Source organism: Podarcis liolepis (assembly GCF_965112155.1).
Source record: "Podarcis liolepis genome assembly, chromosome: 2".
NCBI classification, from domain to species: domain Eukaryota; kingdom Metazoa; phylum Chordata; class Lepidosauria; order Squamata; family Lacertidae; genus Podarcis; species Podarcis liolepis.
Genome location: NC_139555.1, coordinates 42,687,478 through 42,703,569, shown reverse-complemented (window position 1 = coordinate 42,703,569; position 16,092 = coordinate 42,687,478). Strand labels below are relative to the sequence as shown.

The window sequence follows — 16,092 nt, the reverse complement described above, 5'->3', positions numbered from 1 at the left end:
CCTAAAGTCTTCCGAAGATGGCGCCCGCAAGCAACATGGCGGCCGGAAGGCGGAAAGGAAACGTCCTCCCTGTCGGATGACCAATAGGACTGTTGCTGGCCAAGTGACGCAAGCGGAGGAGAGAGCCCGAACTCTGAACCGCAGCTGTGCTTGTGCGTCATTGCCGTGCGCCTCGCTCGCTCTGAGTGGGAAGCGTCCAAGATGCCGGAGCTGGAGACGGTGTTGGGGAAGCGGGAGCTCTTTTTCGTGAGTAGGTCCCGGTGGGAGGGTGTCGGGGGGTGAAATGCTCGGACGGGTCCTCCCTAGGCCGAGCTCCCTTTCGCCCGCAGAACTTAATTCTCTCCCCTCCCCCGCCGGTGAAATAAAAGGCGAGGCTTGCTTCGAACATGTGCAGAGTTCTTTCCCCTCAAGATTGAACCAAGTCAAGGAAAAGCGATGTAATCCTTCTAATAGGGAGTCGCTGGGTGATAGCCTTGCACAATAATTCTACTTTGCATTCGTGCAGCGAATTTTAAGTGTTCAAAATGTCCCGTGTACCGTATGGTATTTCATGGCCAGGGCAAGTGTTGCTACAATAGAACCGCTGTCTCTTTGTGCCCTTTGACTCAATCTTTCTTGTAACATTTAATACCAAAAAATATTTTGATATGACATCATCATACTGCTTCTGCTAGCCTATGATGTTAAAGTGGGGCGCTTATTATGATGTCACTATGTTATTTTAAGTAGACATTTAAAAAGGAAGAGGCTTAGAGTGACAGCTGTTGTATGATTCTTTGTAACAGCCTTTCTCAACCTTGGGCTCCCAGATGTCGTTGGACTACAATTCCTGTCATTTCTCGCTAGCAGGACCAGTGGTCAGGGATGATGGGACTTGTGGTTCAGCAGTATTTGGGACCCAGGATTGAGAAATGCTGCTCTATAATATCTGCTTTGGTCGTTACTAACTTACAGTAGTCCTGTAAGGTAAGATTGTACACACACACCCCAATATTTGAGCTTAGAGCTGGGACCAGAGACTTGCTAAAGATTACTTAGTGAATTTGTGGCTGTAGTAAAATATGAAGTGATGATTTTTTGGTTCATTTTACATATGCTCACATGTAAAATTAGGTAGCATTTTTCAAAAGCCTGAAGATAGCATTGGGATGCGTAAGTTATAACGGTGCTGCACAAAGAAATATAATAGTACATTCTCTCTCTAAATTTATATCGCCTTGCTCCTCACCCCTACACAGGAAGAGGAAGACTTGCAATATGAAGAAGAAATATTGCGCAACCCCTTCTCTGTCAAGTGCTGGATCCGCTACATTGAGTTCAAGCAAAATGCTCCCAAGCATATCTTGAATCTGATCTATGAGAGAGCTCTTAAGGAATTGCCAGGCAGGTATGCACTTGTGTCTCTTTCTTTTATGTAAAGTTCTTTAGCAAACTGCATGAAGGTAGTAGGGGAACCTTTTTCAATCCAGATTTTCATAAGGCATTGTTGTATAAAAATGTAAATGAAAGGCTAACTCTTAACTTCTTCAGAATTGAGGGGAGTTTCTTATGATCTGTTTTCTGGTCTCTTCTGAAAGCAGACAGGAATACCCTCAACAGATGGAACCCCTTGCTGTCCCTGTTGATGTTTCCCTTGTTTATTTCAGGAGCAAGGCACTGATCACCCAACTCCCCTCGCAATGAGAGCTGGGAGCAACATGGCAAAATCTTTTACTTTAATGTTAATAGTTGCCCCCTTTGTGTTTTGCAGCTACAAGCTATGGTATAATTATCTTAAGCAGCGACGGAAGCAGGTAAAGAGCAAGTGTGTAACGGATCCCAGCTATGAAGAAGTGAACAACTGTCATGAGCGTGCCCTTGTCTTCATGCACAAGGTACAGTGGTTGGTGATATGCTTAGAGGGCTGGTAACGCCTGGGAAAAGTGAGTCAATCATAATGGCTGCTATTATGGCTGGTTATGACAATGTCTATCTGAAGGCCTCACATATGTTTTCATTTCAGAGCTGTTTCTCAGATGTGTGCATATGTGGAATACAATAATGGCTTTAGTATACCACTTTCAACTCTCTTAAAAACAACAATCTTTAGCCTAAATCCGTGAGTTTGTCTCAGAAACTGTTGTAGATGCCACATAGCAATGGGAAGGAAATGATAAAAATAACGGGGGAGCTCCTTCCTTAAGAAGAAAGCCTTAATGAAAATCACTGAAGGGTTTGTAAACTGATGAGCCATTCTGTAGAGAATTTTTTATTCAAAACACTAGCACTTGAGTCTCCTAGTGAAATTAGAGATGTGTATAAGATGCCCCCAAATTTTGGACATTATTTTTTAGGGGGGAAACCTAGTCTTATACACAGAAAAATACGTTAATTGATTGCAATAGGTTTAGGATAAGCAAAAAGCAAACACACAATAGTTGTTGGACACTGTTTCGGACTACTGAATGCTGGTTATGTCTGGGAAATTCCAGACGCATGGCAACCCTAGTATTACAAAGTGTGGAGTTTGCAAGTACCGGTAAGTTCATTGGCTTTTTGAATAAAGAAATAGATAAATTAGTGGAGTCCATTAAGCAGAATTTCTAAAAATGGAACAGCTGTATTCAGAGGCAGTGACTTGCTTGACTGCTGCATGCTAGATGCAAGCCAATGTTGTTGTCATAGCCCACTTGTGAACTTCCTAGTCACATATGTGTAGCCACTATTAGAAGCTGGCTGTGGGACAGTGTTAACCTTTGGTCGGATCCCCAAAGGGAGATGCTATTTTCTTATTATTATCTGTCTGATTGTAGATGCCTCGGATATGGCTAGATTACTGCCAGTTTCTTATGGACCAGTGTCGGATCACCCGCACTCGTAGGACCTTTGACCGAGCCCTCCGGGCCCTGCCCATCACACAGCACCATCGTATCTGGCCACTCTACCTGAAGTTTGTTCGCCTGTATCCATTACCCGAGACAGCTGTACGGGTCTACCGCAGGTACCTGAAGGTAAGCGGGCCCACATGTCCCCAACTAATTTGTCTTACCAAACTCTTCCACCTCTGAGCCATCTGCGTAATCTTTGTAGAGAAAGTGTTGTCTTCCTTGTGCAATGACTGCCTAAATGGGTTTCTTCTCTTTTAGGCTCCTTTTCATTATTAGCACTGAATGAATTCTTGTCCTACTTTTAGTCTTGTGCATAGCCCTTGCGAAACTTCTACTGGAATATTATACTGTATTTGAGTTGGGTACTCATAGTGTTTGGAAGTGGCTAGAGAGGGTACAGAGAGATCAGAAGGCTGTGGAACAAATTCTTCAATAGCACCAAAATATTTGATTGATTTCATTTATGACAGAGAACAATAAAATTGCTATTTCAGCAAAGAGAAATCCCTTCTCAAAGGGAGAGTATTGGACAAAAGTGTTATTTAATTGGGTACCTCTCTAGATTAGATCAGGGAGATTTTCCAGAAATACTAATGCACCGAGGGCCTTCTCGGTAGTGGCGCCCACCCTGTGGAACACCCTCCCTTCAGATGTGAAGGAAATAAGCAGCTATCGTATCTTTAAAAGACATCTGAAGGCAGCCCTGTTTAGGGAAGTTTTTAATATTTAATGCTGTATTGTTTTTTACACTTGATTGGGAGCCGCCCAGAATATTCTTATTCATTATGTTAACTCAAGAACTGTCCTTCAGCTGGGAGTTGAGATGCAGAAACCTGTTGTAAATTACATCAGTGGCGCCCAATAATTTTCTTTTTCCTGTTATTTTTAAAGAAACCGAGACACCAGATGCAAAGGAAGCCACAATCCCTTAACCTTTAGTGGTTTCACAGAACAGGAAATTTCAGCAGGGACATGTTTTTTGCAGCCCTACATGACAAATTCCAACTTTTACAACTCCCTCTTATATACATCTGGTAAAGATGCAATGTGCTTGTACTTTTTGTGCATCTGAACACCATACAGCGAGGATAAATGAACCTATGCCAACTCTTAAGTAGATCCTGCATTGCAGATGGACTTAAAGAGGGGTTCTGGGTCTGAAACCCTTTGCTTAGGACTCCTGAACTAGGACACCTCTTTACAAAATGTTGTCTGCTCTAAATCTGTAGATAGTATTCTGTTTAATCTCGTCCTGTTTTTTTATTTTAATTTTGGAATAAGTGAAAATTTTGTCATGTTGCATAAAAGAAATCACACTTGTTCCCCCCGACAAATTTTAATTAGCTTTAACACACTATGCACAAAGGGTTGTAAGCTACTCCTTGTATTCTTAGCTAACCTTGAGTTGGCACTTCTAGCAGTGTTGCAATTAATCTACATTAGCTCTTCTACTGCCACTATTTTGGTCTTGTCAGCATTCTGGTGGATTCTGAGCTGTACACGTTTTTATGTTGCAGCTGAGCCCGGAGAATGCTGAGGAATATATTGAGTACCTGCGCTCCATTGACCGCCTGGATGAGGCTGCTGTCCGCCTTGCCGCTGTGGTGAATGATGAACGCTTCATCTCCAAGGAGGGGAAATCCAACTATCAAGTGAGGCTCATGGTAGCTGGCAGTCAGCCCTCCAAAATTATATGGAGGATCTCTCTTCTCATTCATCCAAAGATGCCTGCTGCAGAACAACCTGTACACTTGATGCTTTTCCTGCCTCTCAGCGTTGCCAAGATCTCTCTGACACCTTGTCCTCTCCGTTGCAGCTGTGGCACGAGCTCTGTGACCTCATCTCGCAGAATCCAGACAAGGTGAAGTCGCTCAATGTGGGGGCCATAATCCGGGGCGGCCTGACTCGCTTCACCGACCAGCTGGGCAAGCTATGGTGTTCCTTGGCAGACTACTACATCCGCAGTGGGCATTTTGAGAAGGTAGTCACCTGGGCCTGAGGGTTTGTGCTGTGATGCAGGGACTTGGCTGGAGTCACATCCCAATCCCAGGGGGGACTTCAAAATGGCACAGAGTGTACTGTTCAAGTCTTTCAGCTATTTCCTCTTAAATTCCTTATTCATCTGGTCTGAGCAAGACCTCACCTTTATTTGGTGAAAATCTTGGGTTGGAGACAGACATTAATTTTTATGAAGGGCTGAAGACAGTTTGAACAAAAGTCTGCTAGTAATAGTAAATGCATGCCACCCACATGTACCCCTACTAAGCAGACTTTATAGGTGTTTCTATTGTTCTGAAACCCTTTTTCACCAGAAGGGAAGCCTCTTTTAGATCACTTTGAACTCACTTAAAAAGAGCTATTGTCTGTCTCCACTCTTCTCCTAATTCACTCTTTTAAATAAGGCTTTTACTGAGCTTGTAGGGACCAGATAATGAACAGTAGGCAAAATAACCAACAGAAATCCTTACAAGCCACCAAACAAAAATGGAAATGGATGAATCTGGAAGATTGGTAATAGAGGAAAGTTACTGAGCATAGAGGAGGGACAAAGGGTAGTGGGTGTATCTCCTATGATTTTCTTCTTTTATTATATTATTTCTGTTCTGCCTTTCTGCTCATCAGAAGAATTCATAGTGTCTCATAATACATGAAGTGTTCCAAGTTTGTGAAAAGTAACTAGGGAAAACAAATAAGAATCCTAGTGCTTTCTGGGGTGACTGTACATAACAAGCAGGATTCTCATGTCTTATGTCATGCTGGGTAGATTTTTAGAAATCATTGTTTGTTTGCTTTTTTAATCGGTACGAGGTCAGCAGACAGGTGAAAAAAATGTGATGTATGGACAGCCAGAGGAGACTGAGAATTAGTACTCAATGTGTTTCGTCCTTTGGGACATATGAACAAGCCCTCAGTTGTTCAGGTTTAAACTTCTGGGTGATCCTGTAACTTGATTCCTCCTCAAATTAGAATCAAAGGGAAAGGCATTTAGCCCAGAGGTTTTCAACCTTTTAGAGTCCATGGCTCCCTTGACCAACTGCATTCTTTCCGCAGCACCTCTGTGGGGCTCAGGAGCCCAGTTATGTCACCCCTTGCCTGCCTCCTCAGCCTCCTCTCCTCTCCTCTCCCCATGTCAGCTGCAGCTGCCACCCCTGGTTTCTGAGTCCCCCCCGCCCCCAAGAGAGATGCCTCCTCAAACTGCCCCACAGGGACCTGGGAAGCAACCCCTGGCTGGCCACAGAGGCACCATTCACCTGAGGAGCTTGTATCAAGGACTGCTGCAACAAACAGATATGCAAGCCTTTGGGAGGCAGAGACACAAGAGGGCATCAGAGGAGGGAGGGAAGGAAAGAGGGACAGAGACCAGTGTTGCCTGCAGCACCCCAACCATCATTCAAGGCACCCCAGGTTGAGAACTACTGATTTAGCTAATAGACACTGGATTTGATGGGCAACCTAGTGCGTGATTTCCCCCGGCCTGAACATCCCTGTTAAATATAGGGTTGCGCTCTGAAAACTGTTAGAATGCAGTTGTCACTTTGGACTGAGTTGCAGGTACCTGCTCTTTCTTGGCATGGGAAGTTTATGTTGCCTGTTCCAAATAACCTTTTTGTAGATCATTTTCATCCCAGAGGCAGTTCCTCTTGGCCCACTGTTTCCTCCCACAATAAGAAAAAGCTTTGAGTTCCATATAAGTGGATACGTCTTGAGTGGTGATCTGTGCTTTCTTAAGAGCATTTCCCATGAAAACCATTAGAGAAGTCAAAGCTGCTTGGTAGCTGGCCGTGGGAACAGAGACCACAGGCATTGCTTTGCAGACTGGAACAGTAATCCCTTCACCTTCTCTGTCTTAGGCTCGCGATGTCTACGAAGAAGCCATACAGACTGTGATGACAGTGCGGGATTTCACTCAGGTGTTCGACAGCTACGCCCAGTTTGAGGAGAGCATGATCGCTGCCAAGATGGAGACCAGCTCTGAGATGGGACGTGAGGAGGAGGGTAAGAGCAGCGCAAGTGGTAGGAAGCAGGTGCTGCTCCTCCTTCCCTTTCGGAAGAGAAGAAATTCTCCAGACTGCATCTAGGAGAATGCATGCCAGAGTTGCTGAGACTCCGGAGGATGTCTCAGTTCTCCCTAAACCTTTTCAAGTTGTGATGGACATTTCTCCCTGGGGTTGCATCACTGATAAAGCCTTATGTTAAAAGAGCTTCCCTCTTCTTTGGCCATTGAATGTGGACCCAGCAATTCTTAATTCGTATCCTTGCATTTTGTGGACATCCTTTGGAGCTTGGGAGATGGATAGATAGATAGATAGATAGATAGATCTCATATTCTCATGTTAAATCCTGCCCTTCCTCCCAAAGGAACCCAGGGCATAGCTATAGGTATGGAGTGTGTAGGTGAGAAAATAGAGGGGGAATTTCAGCTGCAAGTAGCTGCCTTCTTGCACCATCTCTCATTCCTGCTCTTTTGCCCCCCTGGGGAAACAGATGACGTGGACCTGGAGCTGCGCCTGGCTCGCTTTGAGCAGCTGATCACACGCCGGCCCTTGCTTCTTAACAGTGTCCTCTTGCGCCAGAATCCTCACAACGTCCACGAGTGGCACAAGCGGGTGAAGCTGTATGAAGGCAAACCTCGCGAGGTAAGGAAATCCCCACAGTAGGGATTGCATGAGCAGACCCAGCGCTGGGAATGAGGGAGCTGCTGAACTTTCAGGCTAGCGTGTTCCCCTTCTATTAAACACTGGGTTGCAGCATCAGTGATGAATGGCGAAGTTTTGGGTATGGAGCTGAATCTGAGCTGAATCTCCAAGGAGTTGCTGGCACCCAACGTTGGTCGTGTCACTGATGGAAGTTGACACAGCATTTCGTCCACTGGGGCTCCCTCCACCCCAAGCAAATTTCATGAAGTTTCAAAAAGCTTCTGTCTACTAATGGGTGCTCAGCACATTGGAGTTTCCACATTTGCTCAGAAGGGTATTCATAGACGGGTACTCATGCCGGTCTAATTAAGCTGCTGCCTGGAAGACTGACCTGCCACACAAGGCTGAGCTGGAAATAGACCCAGTTCTCCCAATTCTCACCATCCAGTGGCCTTCTAGATCTGCTGAGAAGCAGGCTGTTTTCCACAATAAAAACTTCGTTGGGATTGTACTAGTTGGCACTTCTCACTTCCTCTGTGTTGTGCTTCGCAGCTACAGCCACCAAACCGTACAGGAAGGAACCTAGGAACCTGCCAGAGCTCACTCTTTTCTTTTCTTCTACCTCTCTCCCTGCTTCCTCCAGATCATCAACACATACACAGAAGCGGTTCAGACTGTCGACCCCTTTAAAGCCACCGGAAAGACACATACGCTGTGGGTTTCTTTTGCCAAATTCTACGAGGTCAATGGACAGATCGAAGACGTGAGTGATGCATGGGTTTGGGAGGCTAATGCTGCTCTGTCCTTGCCTTTCAAAATGTTTCCTGCCTTACTTTCCTGGCTGCTGCCCAGAAGCACAACAGAGACTCGGGTTCTGTGTTGCAAATGCCCTTCACCACAGCTGCCTCAGGCTTAACTCCATGCATTTTTGTTACTGTGTTTCATTCTTCTTGTAAATTGATTCAGGAATTTTGGTTGTGGTGAGCAAGTCTTATATTCAGTCAACCTTACCCAAACACCGGGAAGCCACCATCCTTGGTGATGCAGCATTTCTTGGATGACCTGCCCCACCACTTAGCCTAGTCCAAGGAGAGGAGATGCTGAAACTGGGGGCTCTTTCTGGCCCTGCTTTCCCCTTCACCTTGCCTACCTTACTTGTTCCCAGGCCAGAACCATTTTTGAAAAGGCTACCAAGGTCAACTTCAAGCAAGTGGATGAGCTGGCCAGTGTGTGGTGCGAATATGGCGAGATGGAGCTGCGGCACGAGAACTATGACCAAGCGCTGCGCATCCTGCGGGTGAGCAGAAACAGGGCGGCAGGCATCTGATAATCCAGAAGTGTTGCTTTTTGGGTTCCCAGAGGATTACTTCGGAGTTAAGGGCGTATAGCCTTGCGATCAAAAATAAGACTCCTTTCTTCTGTCCACATCTCCCTGAATGGAGTTGGAGCTCTAGTGGTTGAATCACAGGGAAGCACCGTTACTAGCTGAATGGTGTGCTGTGGCTAAATGAGAAAGCAGGAAACCAAGATTTCTAAGCTTTTGTATTTCTAACAATGTGAGGCCACCCAATTTCCTGTCTGCAGAGATAATTTATATGTAAAGAGCGAGAGAGATATATGCTAAGGGTGGGATCAACTAAGTTGTTGCAAGCGCAAAGCGAGGTCTGTTCCCACAACAGGATTCCTCTACATACACACACACACACACACACCCCTGCTCTGGAAGTTAGAGGTTCCTCAGAACAGGTTTAGAGGGCACACGGGGAAAAGGGGGGATGACTTCTTGCTTGAGCAGGCCTTGTTCCCCATGTGCATATCCCACTTAGTGTTATGTGAATTCTACCCTTAATCATCAGGGTGTGCTGCTAGACTTCCATAGGCTTCTCCCACTTTCACTGGCATCTGTTTTCTCTTGTTCCTTCAGAAAGCCACAGCCATCCCAGCTAAGAAAGCAGAGTATTTTGATTCCTCAGAACCTGTGCAGAATCGTGTCTACAAGTCCCTCAAGGTTTGGTCTATGTTGGCTGACCTGGAAGAAAGTCTTGGCACCTTCAAGGTAAGTGGCCTTTCCTGGCCTACATTGTCTGCCAGAGCCTTCTGGAGTTGTGGGAAGGGCAAGCACCAACTTTTCCTGTCTGGAGCAGTCACAGAAGCCCGCCTCATCCAGACAGGAAAAGCATTAGCTTTGGGTTTCTGTTCTTTTTTCCTATCATGGCACTTCCCTCTGGCTGTTTTAAGTATTATTCAATCAGCTTTAATCGCCTTCTGTCCAGAAGTGTCTGAGAAGTATCCAAGGAAGCAAGTACTGTGGGCAGTAAATGTCTCCTTGAACTAGCAGGGAGAGACAGAATAAGGGTCAACATCTGGGAATTAGACTAAAGACAAATTAGAAACCCGGCTCCAGTTTAGCAGGCAAAAGGATTAACCACTGGGACAAGCTGTGCAGAAAATGAATGACTTTTTGCCACTTCAGCAGCCCTCCCAAAACAGTCTTCTTCTTTGTTAAAAAAAAGCTTTAGCTAGGCACAAATGAGCTAGTTTGTGAATTGGCTTTCCTTGGCTTTTGGGTGGCACAAAATCAGTGGTTAGGTATTCCGTGGACCTCTTGGTTTGCTAGCTAATGCTATACTTGGAGATCTTCTGAACCACCCAAAATGACAGACCCTCACTGTTTCCTAGTCATCTTTAAGCTATTCTAGAGACTATTCTAGAGGCTTTGGCTTTGAAATAGTATGATGCTGAGGCATGGAGAGTAGCATTAGGGCCCAGAAAACTGGCTCTGTTACATGGAGCTGTTACATGGAGTCAGTAGCAGACCAGCCTTGCACAACTCAAGCCCCTGGCTTCCCACTCCCTGAAGCGAAGTCTCTACTTCTAGAAACTGAGTGGGTTTTGGTACACATAGCTTCTTTCAGCATATTTATCTGGGCTCTCCTGACTTCTTTCCTGTCTTCAATGTTTCCCCCTTTTATGCATGATTATTTCTAGCTAGCCTTTTAGAAGCGGCTGGGATATTTTTAATGCATTTCCCTTTTCTCTTGGTTTTAAAGTATCTATGTGAGGTTTATTGTCTGTTTGGTTGCAAGTTGCTGTGGATTGCCTTGGACAAGATAAAGTAGTTGACAAATTTAATCGATAAGTAAAACACTATGTGACGCACACAGCAGTCTGTAGCTACAGTTCTTGCTCCCGTATTTTCTGAAAATCCAACTGGGGCCTACTAATTCCCTTTGACGGTAATAGGGAGCCTTGTTTACCGCTTGCCTTGAGCAGCTGTGGGCAGCAGCCCTGCCAGCTCTGCATTAAAAGACCTGTATTGACCACAGGGACTTGTTTCCTCCCTCCTGATCTCCTCCCTCTGTATCTCTGGACATAGCTGGGGAAGGGACAGTGACTGAGGGCCCCAAGCTGTCACTGTAACTCGGCTGTCTCTTTGTGCTTCAGCCTAATATTGAAGTTTCTTTATGTCACCACCCCTAGTCTACTAAAGCCGTGTATGACCGCATTCTGGACCTGCGCATTGCCACCCCACAAATCATCATTAACTATGGCCTCTTCCTGGAAGAGCACAGCTACTTTGAAGAGAGCTTCAAGGTGAGTTGGCCGTATCAATACCTCTGTCTGCTCTCACAGCAGCTGGGGGAGTGGGAAGTTGCCCATCTGGTTGGTTTGGGAGCCACTGAATCGTAAAAGCTGCCTGCTGCAAGCTGTGGAGCTTGAGAGGAAGGACCTTGGCTCAAAATATCTACAGTGTGTGGTGTACTTCTTAGGTAGCAGAGTGGAACTCTGCAGATCCTACATCTCTGTAACCTTTGGAAAGATTAGCATGAAGGGTAGGATTCAGCTAATGGGTCCCGTGATTCATTCCTTGGCATCTCCAGTTTAAAAGACCCTCAGGTAGCAAAGCTGGGAAAAGATTTATCTGTTTTGGAGATATTGGGTTGCTGCTGTCAGCCAGAGCAGATAGTACTGGACTGCATAGACCACAATCACCTGACTCAATATGGTGGTTTTCATATAGGCAAGAGTATACCAACTAGAAGAAAGCTTTTGCTGTCTTTTTCATACCATTCATTCTCTCCGCCAGGCGTATGAGAGGGGCATCTCATTGTTCAAGTGGCCAAACGTGTATGACATTTGGAACACCTATCTTACCAAATTCACCGACCGCTATGGTGGCAAGAAGTTGGAGCGTGCACGGGACCTCTTTGAGCAGGCTCTAGATGGCTGCCCCCAGAAATACGCTAAAAGTAAGCTGTGCTGTGTTGCAAGAGAGCAGAGGCAGTAAAAGCCTGGGGGTGGGAGCTGATAAAGAATGGGAAAAGACCAGTCCTGTTTTCCTGGGCAACGGAAGCTGAGATACAGGAAACAGCAAGGCCAAAGCTAGAGGACTTGCTCCCAAAGCGAGCCAGAGGGCACCTGCATCCATAACCCAGTGGTTGCCATCGTGGTGTTCTCCAGAAGTTGTGGATTGCAGTTCCCATCTGTCTCAACTGGGCTGGCTTAGCCAGTAGTCTGGGATCATGGGAGTTGTAGTTCAAAACATCTGAATGGCATCCCCCTAGGGTAGCCAATCTGTTTGAGGCCTGATAAGTTCCTGTCCAGCAGGAGCCATTGAGATGGAGAGAACATCTCTGTCACATCCTCTTCAGTGCAAGAGGGCAATCTGAATAATTCTCCCTTGGGGCAGTGCTTATTTAAAACTTTTCCTATGGTATCTGGAGTGTCACTAACATAGTCCATACAGAGCCAAAATATCTTGGTGAGAAGAGTTGACCCAAAGATTGGGGGTGGGGGAGGAATGTAGTTTTGCTTTAATTTCTTCTCTGTTCACAGCTATCTACTTGCTGTATGCCAAACTGGAGGAAGAATATGGGCTGGCACGCCACGCCATGGCCGTGTATGAGAGGGCCACTCAGGCTGTGCAGCCTTCGGAGCAATATGACATGTACAATATCTACATCAAGAGAGCAGCTGAAATCTATGGGGTCACACACACACGTAGCATCTATGAGAAGGCTATTGAGGTTAGTTCCTTTTTTCCAAATAAATAATGCTGTGTTTAAAACTCCAGGATAAGTCTCTTGCCCTCGCCTAGAGAGGAAGTAGTCTGCTAGGTAATGGCTGAATGGGATTGTGTTCCCTTATGTGATATGGGGTAAATACAAATACAGCTTCTGTAATCACTATTACAACTATTGCACAGCATATTGTGCAATATGCTGTTTTTGCTCTTATTCAGCACAGGTCAAAGTGTTGAGTGCTACCTTTTTATAAAGCCCTATACAGCTTGGGACCACTTCCCAGAGATACCTGCTTGTGCCCTTAGGGCCACTTCAGAAACAGGGCTGATGGATAGCAGAGAGTGAGCCAGTCCCTTTGATTATGACCCCCAACCTTTGGAAGGCTGCCCTTGGGGATCCTCACTTGGTGTCCACACAAATCTTTGTCATCATGCAACAGAACTGCTAACATCAATTCAGCTTGTGTCTTTTTCTGCTGCTGTGCTCTTATTGCGTCCCTTTCAGTTTGCAATATGTGTTTGGATGCTTTTGTTTTTAACTCATTAGCCGTTTTAGAAACATGGATGGTCAGGGTGCAATTTTAACACGTATCCCCATTGCAGGTGCTGACAGATGAACACGCTCGGGAGATGTGCCTGCGCTTTGCCGACATGGAGTGCAAGCTGGGCGAAATAGACCGAGCTCGGGCCATCTATTCCTACTGTTCACAGATGTGTGATCCCCGAGTAAGTCACCTGGTGGACTCTCCTTTGTGAGAAGTTTCTAATTAAGTTGGATGGCCATCTGTCAGGGGTTCTTTAGCTGTGATTCCTGCGTTGCAGGGGGTTGGACTAGTTGACCCTTGGGGACCCTTCCAACTCTACAATTCTATGATTCTATGATCTCTTCCACACACTAGAGAACTAGTCATACGTCTGCCTGAGCAAGGCCTTTCAGGACCCAGTGTGGGAAGGTGAGAAAAGCTAGCTCTCCATTATGTTCAAGGATAACTCTATCGGCATTATTATTAGTAGTAGTAGTATAACTTATTTATCGCAAAGATGCAAGGATTTCAATTTCTGGTGCAGAAGATACACTGCACAGGAACAACTCATCTCTGTACAGACACACCTCCGTGTTGCTTTTCCCATAGCAGAGCTCAGGGGAAAGGCTAGTGAAGCAGGAAGAAGTTCCGCTTGATCTGTTGAACTTCGCAGTGACTGCCTTCTTTCCCACCCCACCCGTCAAAACACTTTTTCTTCTCCTACCAGACTACTGCCAATTTCTGGCAGACATGGAAGGAATTTGAGATCCGGCATGGGAACGAAGACACTATCCGGGAGATGCTTCGCATTAAGCGAAGCGTGCAAGCGACCTACAACACACAAGTCAACTTCATGGCCTCTCAGATGTTGAAGGTGTACAGCAATGCCACAGGCACAGGTAGGTCTCACCCCCCGCACCCTGCACAGGTCCTGGCAGAGAGGGGTGTCTGCTGCTACATCTCCTGTTCCATTCTAACCCTTCCTCTGCCCTTCCCTCCTGCTTGTCTGTTGGTTTCAGTGTCTGACCTGGCACCTGGGCAGAGTGGCATGGATGACATGAAACTGTTAGAGCAGCGGGCGGAGCAGTTGGCAGCTGAAGCGGAGCGAGATCAGCCCCAAGCGAAGGAGAAGATCCTGTTTGTCAGGTGAGTGTACTGCAGGCCAAGGAGACTTGCTTAACCTCTTCGCTGTAGGTCACCACCCAGCATGCAATACACCAGGGGTCATATTTCAGGTTGGGCAAGAACCAAGCTGTTTGTTGTAAGCTTGGAGAGTTGTAGAAGTAGGGATGGTCGCACGAGGTGGCTGCTGCTGGAAATGGGAAAACATGCAGTGTTCTTGCCATGAGAAACTAGGCAGCAGACAGAATCTATTTGATGTGCAGCGTACATTACTTTTTATCTTAATGCATGTATGTTCTGGTTAGAGGTTATAAAAATATTTCCCCCGGAATTTGGGTAGTAGAAGAGACACAGAAGTATAGCCAGGGCCACAGAAACCACCTTGTGCCTACTGTCTCCACTACTTCAAAGGGTTTTTTTGTGGTGGTTGGGCAGGGGAAGAGATATTTTTAAACAACTGCTCAGTTTGTCCATCTGCTGTGTTAAAATTCTGTATATGTCCACATGCACTGAAGTTGGATAGGTAGTGGAATTCTAGTTCTTATCATGATTAAACTTGTGTCTCTGTTGGGTAGTGGCAGGCACACACTATCAGACCCAAGCTGGGCTTTGTCACTACATGACTTGATCCTAGAGTCTAAGATCTTGACATTAGACTAAAGCCTGAAACTAACACAAAACCGGATTAAGAGAGTTTGCATTTCAGGGTAGAGGGAGGAGTGTAGCAATGGTGTGACTTATGTTTTAACTTCCATTGGCCCCTTCGCTATGCATTTTTGTTCTGTTTTGCCTTGATGGTTGTTACAGTGAAGCCTAATGCATTTACACTCATGCGGATAGTGAAGCTGTAGAGTTGAGTCAACGCTGCAGGTTCTAATAGTTTGTGTAGCTTATCTAGTGGCTTTCAGTTGCAGCCTGCAGTGGAGAAGAGACATGTGAACCTGTAAAGCCAGCTTGATCTTCTCAGGATGGACCTGTTTCCTGCAGTATAGGCATGGGGCATTCACTGTGTGAATAATACTGTGCTGGCTCCTGTACAATTCACCAGTTTCTTGTCCCTTATTTCTAGGAGTGATGCTTCCCGCAGTGAGCTGGCTGAACTCTCCAAACAGGCTAATCCTGATGAGATAGACATTGATTTGGATGATGGAGATGAGAGTGAGGATAATGAGCCTGACGGTAAGTAAGAGAGGGTGCTGTATGGTCTAGTTTCTGAAGCGAATAGGCACAAAGTAGACTAGGGTTTACCAGTAGATGTCCAGATGATTTGCAACAGCGGCAAGGATTTCTGATCTGCCAGGTCTCTAAAAAGTCTCCACACGTGAAAAAGGGGGATTGCTGAAGATACTTTTGGCAAAACCAAGAGTATATTTTTATGTGAAAAAGAGAGCTCAGCTTAGTTCTGGCACAAATCAGAAATGGTTGCTAGAATGCTGAGGTTCAACCCAGCAAAGTCATTTCTCTAAGCCTGACATCCGACTGTTCTTGCTCTATATTGATTATCCCAAATCTTCTCTTCTACAGAGGTGCAGCTGGAGCAGCAGAGTGTTCCTTCCGCTGTGTTTGGAGGCCTTAAGGATGATTGAGCGGCTGCAGATGGATGAACTGCTTTTGAACTAGGGCTACAAGTGTCATATCAGCTGGGTTGGTGTAATTTGTTTGTTTTCCTTGATAGTATCCTTTTCTATTCTGTCACGTTGCTATTTATAAAATCTTTTTATCAAATGTCTGGTGTAGGTCTGTATGGGAAACTAGCTCAATTGGTTAGAGCATGGTGTTGGCAACATCAGGGTTGCAGTTTTCAATCCCCGTAAGGGACAGCTACCAATTTGTGCATTGCAAGGGGTTGGACTGGATGATTGATCCTCTATGAGAAAGGGGGGGCACAATGCCAGCTGCTGTATACATGAATAAGTAAC

General features: G+C 45.7%; 1 protein-coding gene across 1 annotated transcript; it reads left to right on the top strand.

The window, feature by feature from the left end:
* Nucleotides 1-76: 76 nt before the first annotated feature.
* On the top strand, nt 77-15,898 carry XAB2 (XPA binding protein 2; the record flags this gene model as incomplete). The annotated part of the gene is given in 20 exon segments (XM_083490714.1): nt 77-167; nt 170-246; nt 1,239-1,387; nt 1,751-1,874; nt 2,793-2,990; nt 4,385-4,519; nt 4,684-4,848; nt 6,719-6,863; nt 7,353-7,504; nt 8,148-8,267; nt 8,670-8,801; nt 9,429-9,560; nt 10,985-11,098; nt 11,592-11,754; nt 12,341-12,531; nt 13,131-13,253; nt 13,779-13,950; nt 14,071-14,197; nt 15,243-15,352; nt 15,698-15,898. Coding segments are annotated over 20 exon segments (2,682 nt in total). The 3' UTR covers nt 15,760-15,898.
* Nucleotides 15,899-16,092: the final 194 nt, after the last annotated feature.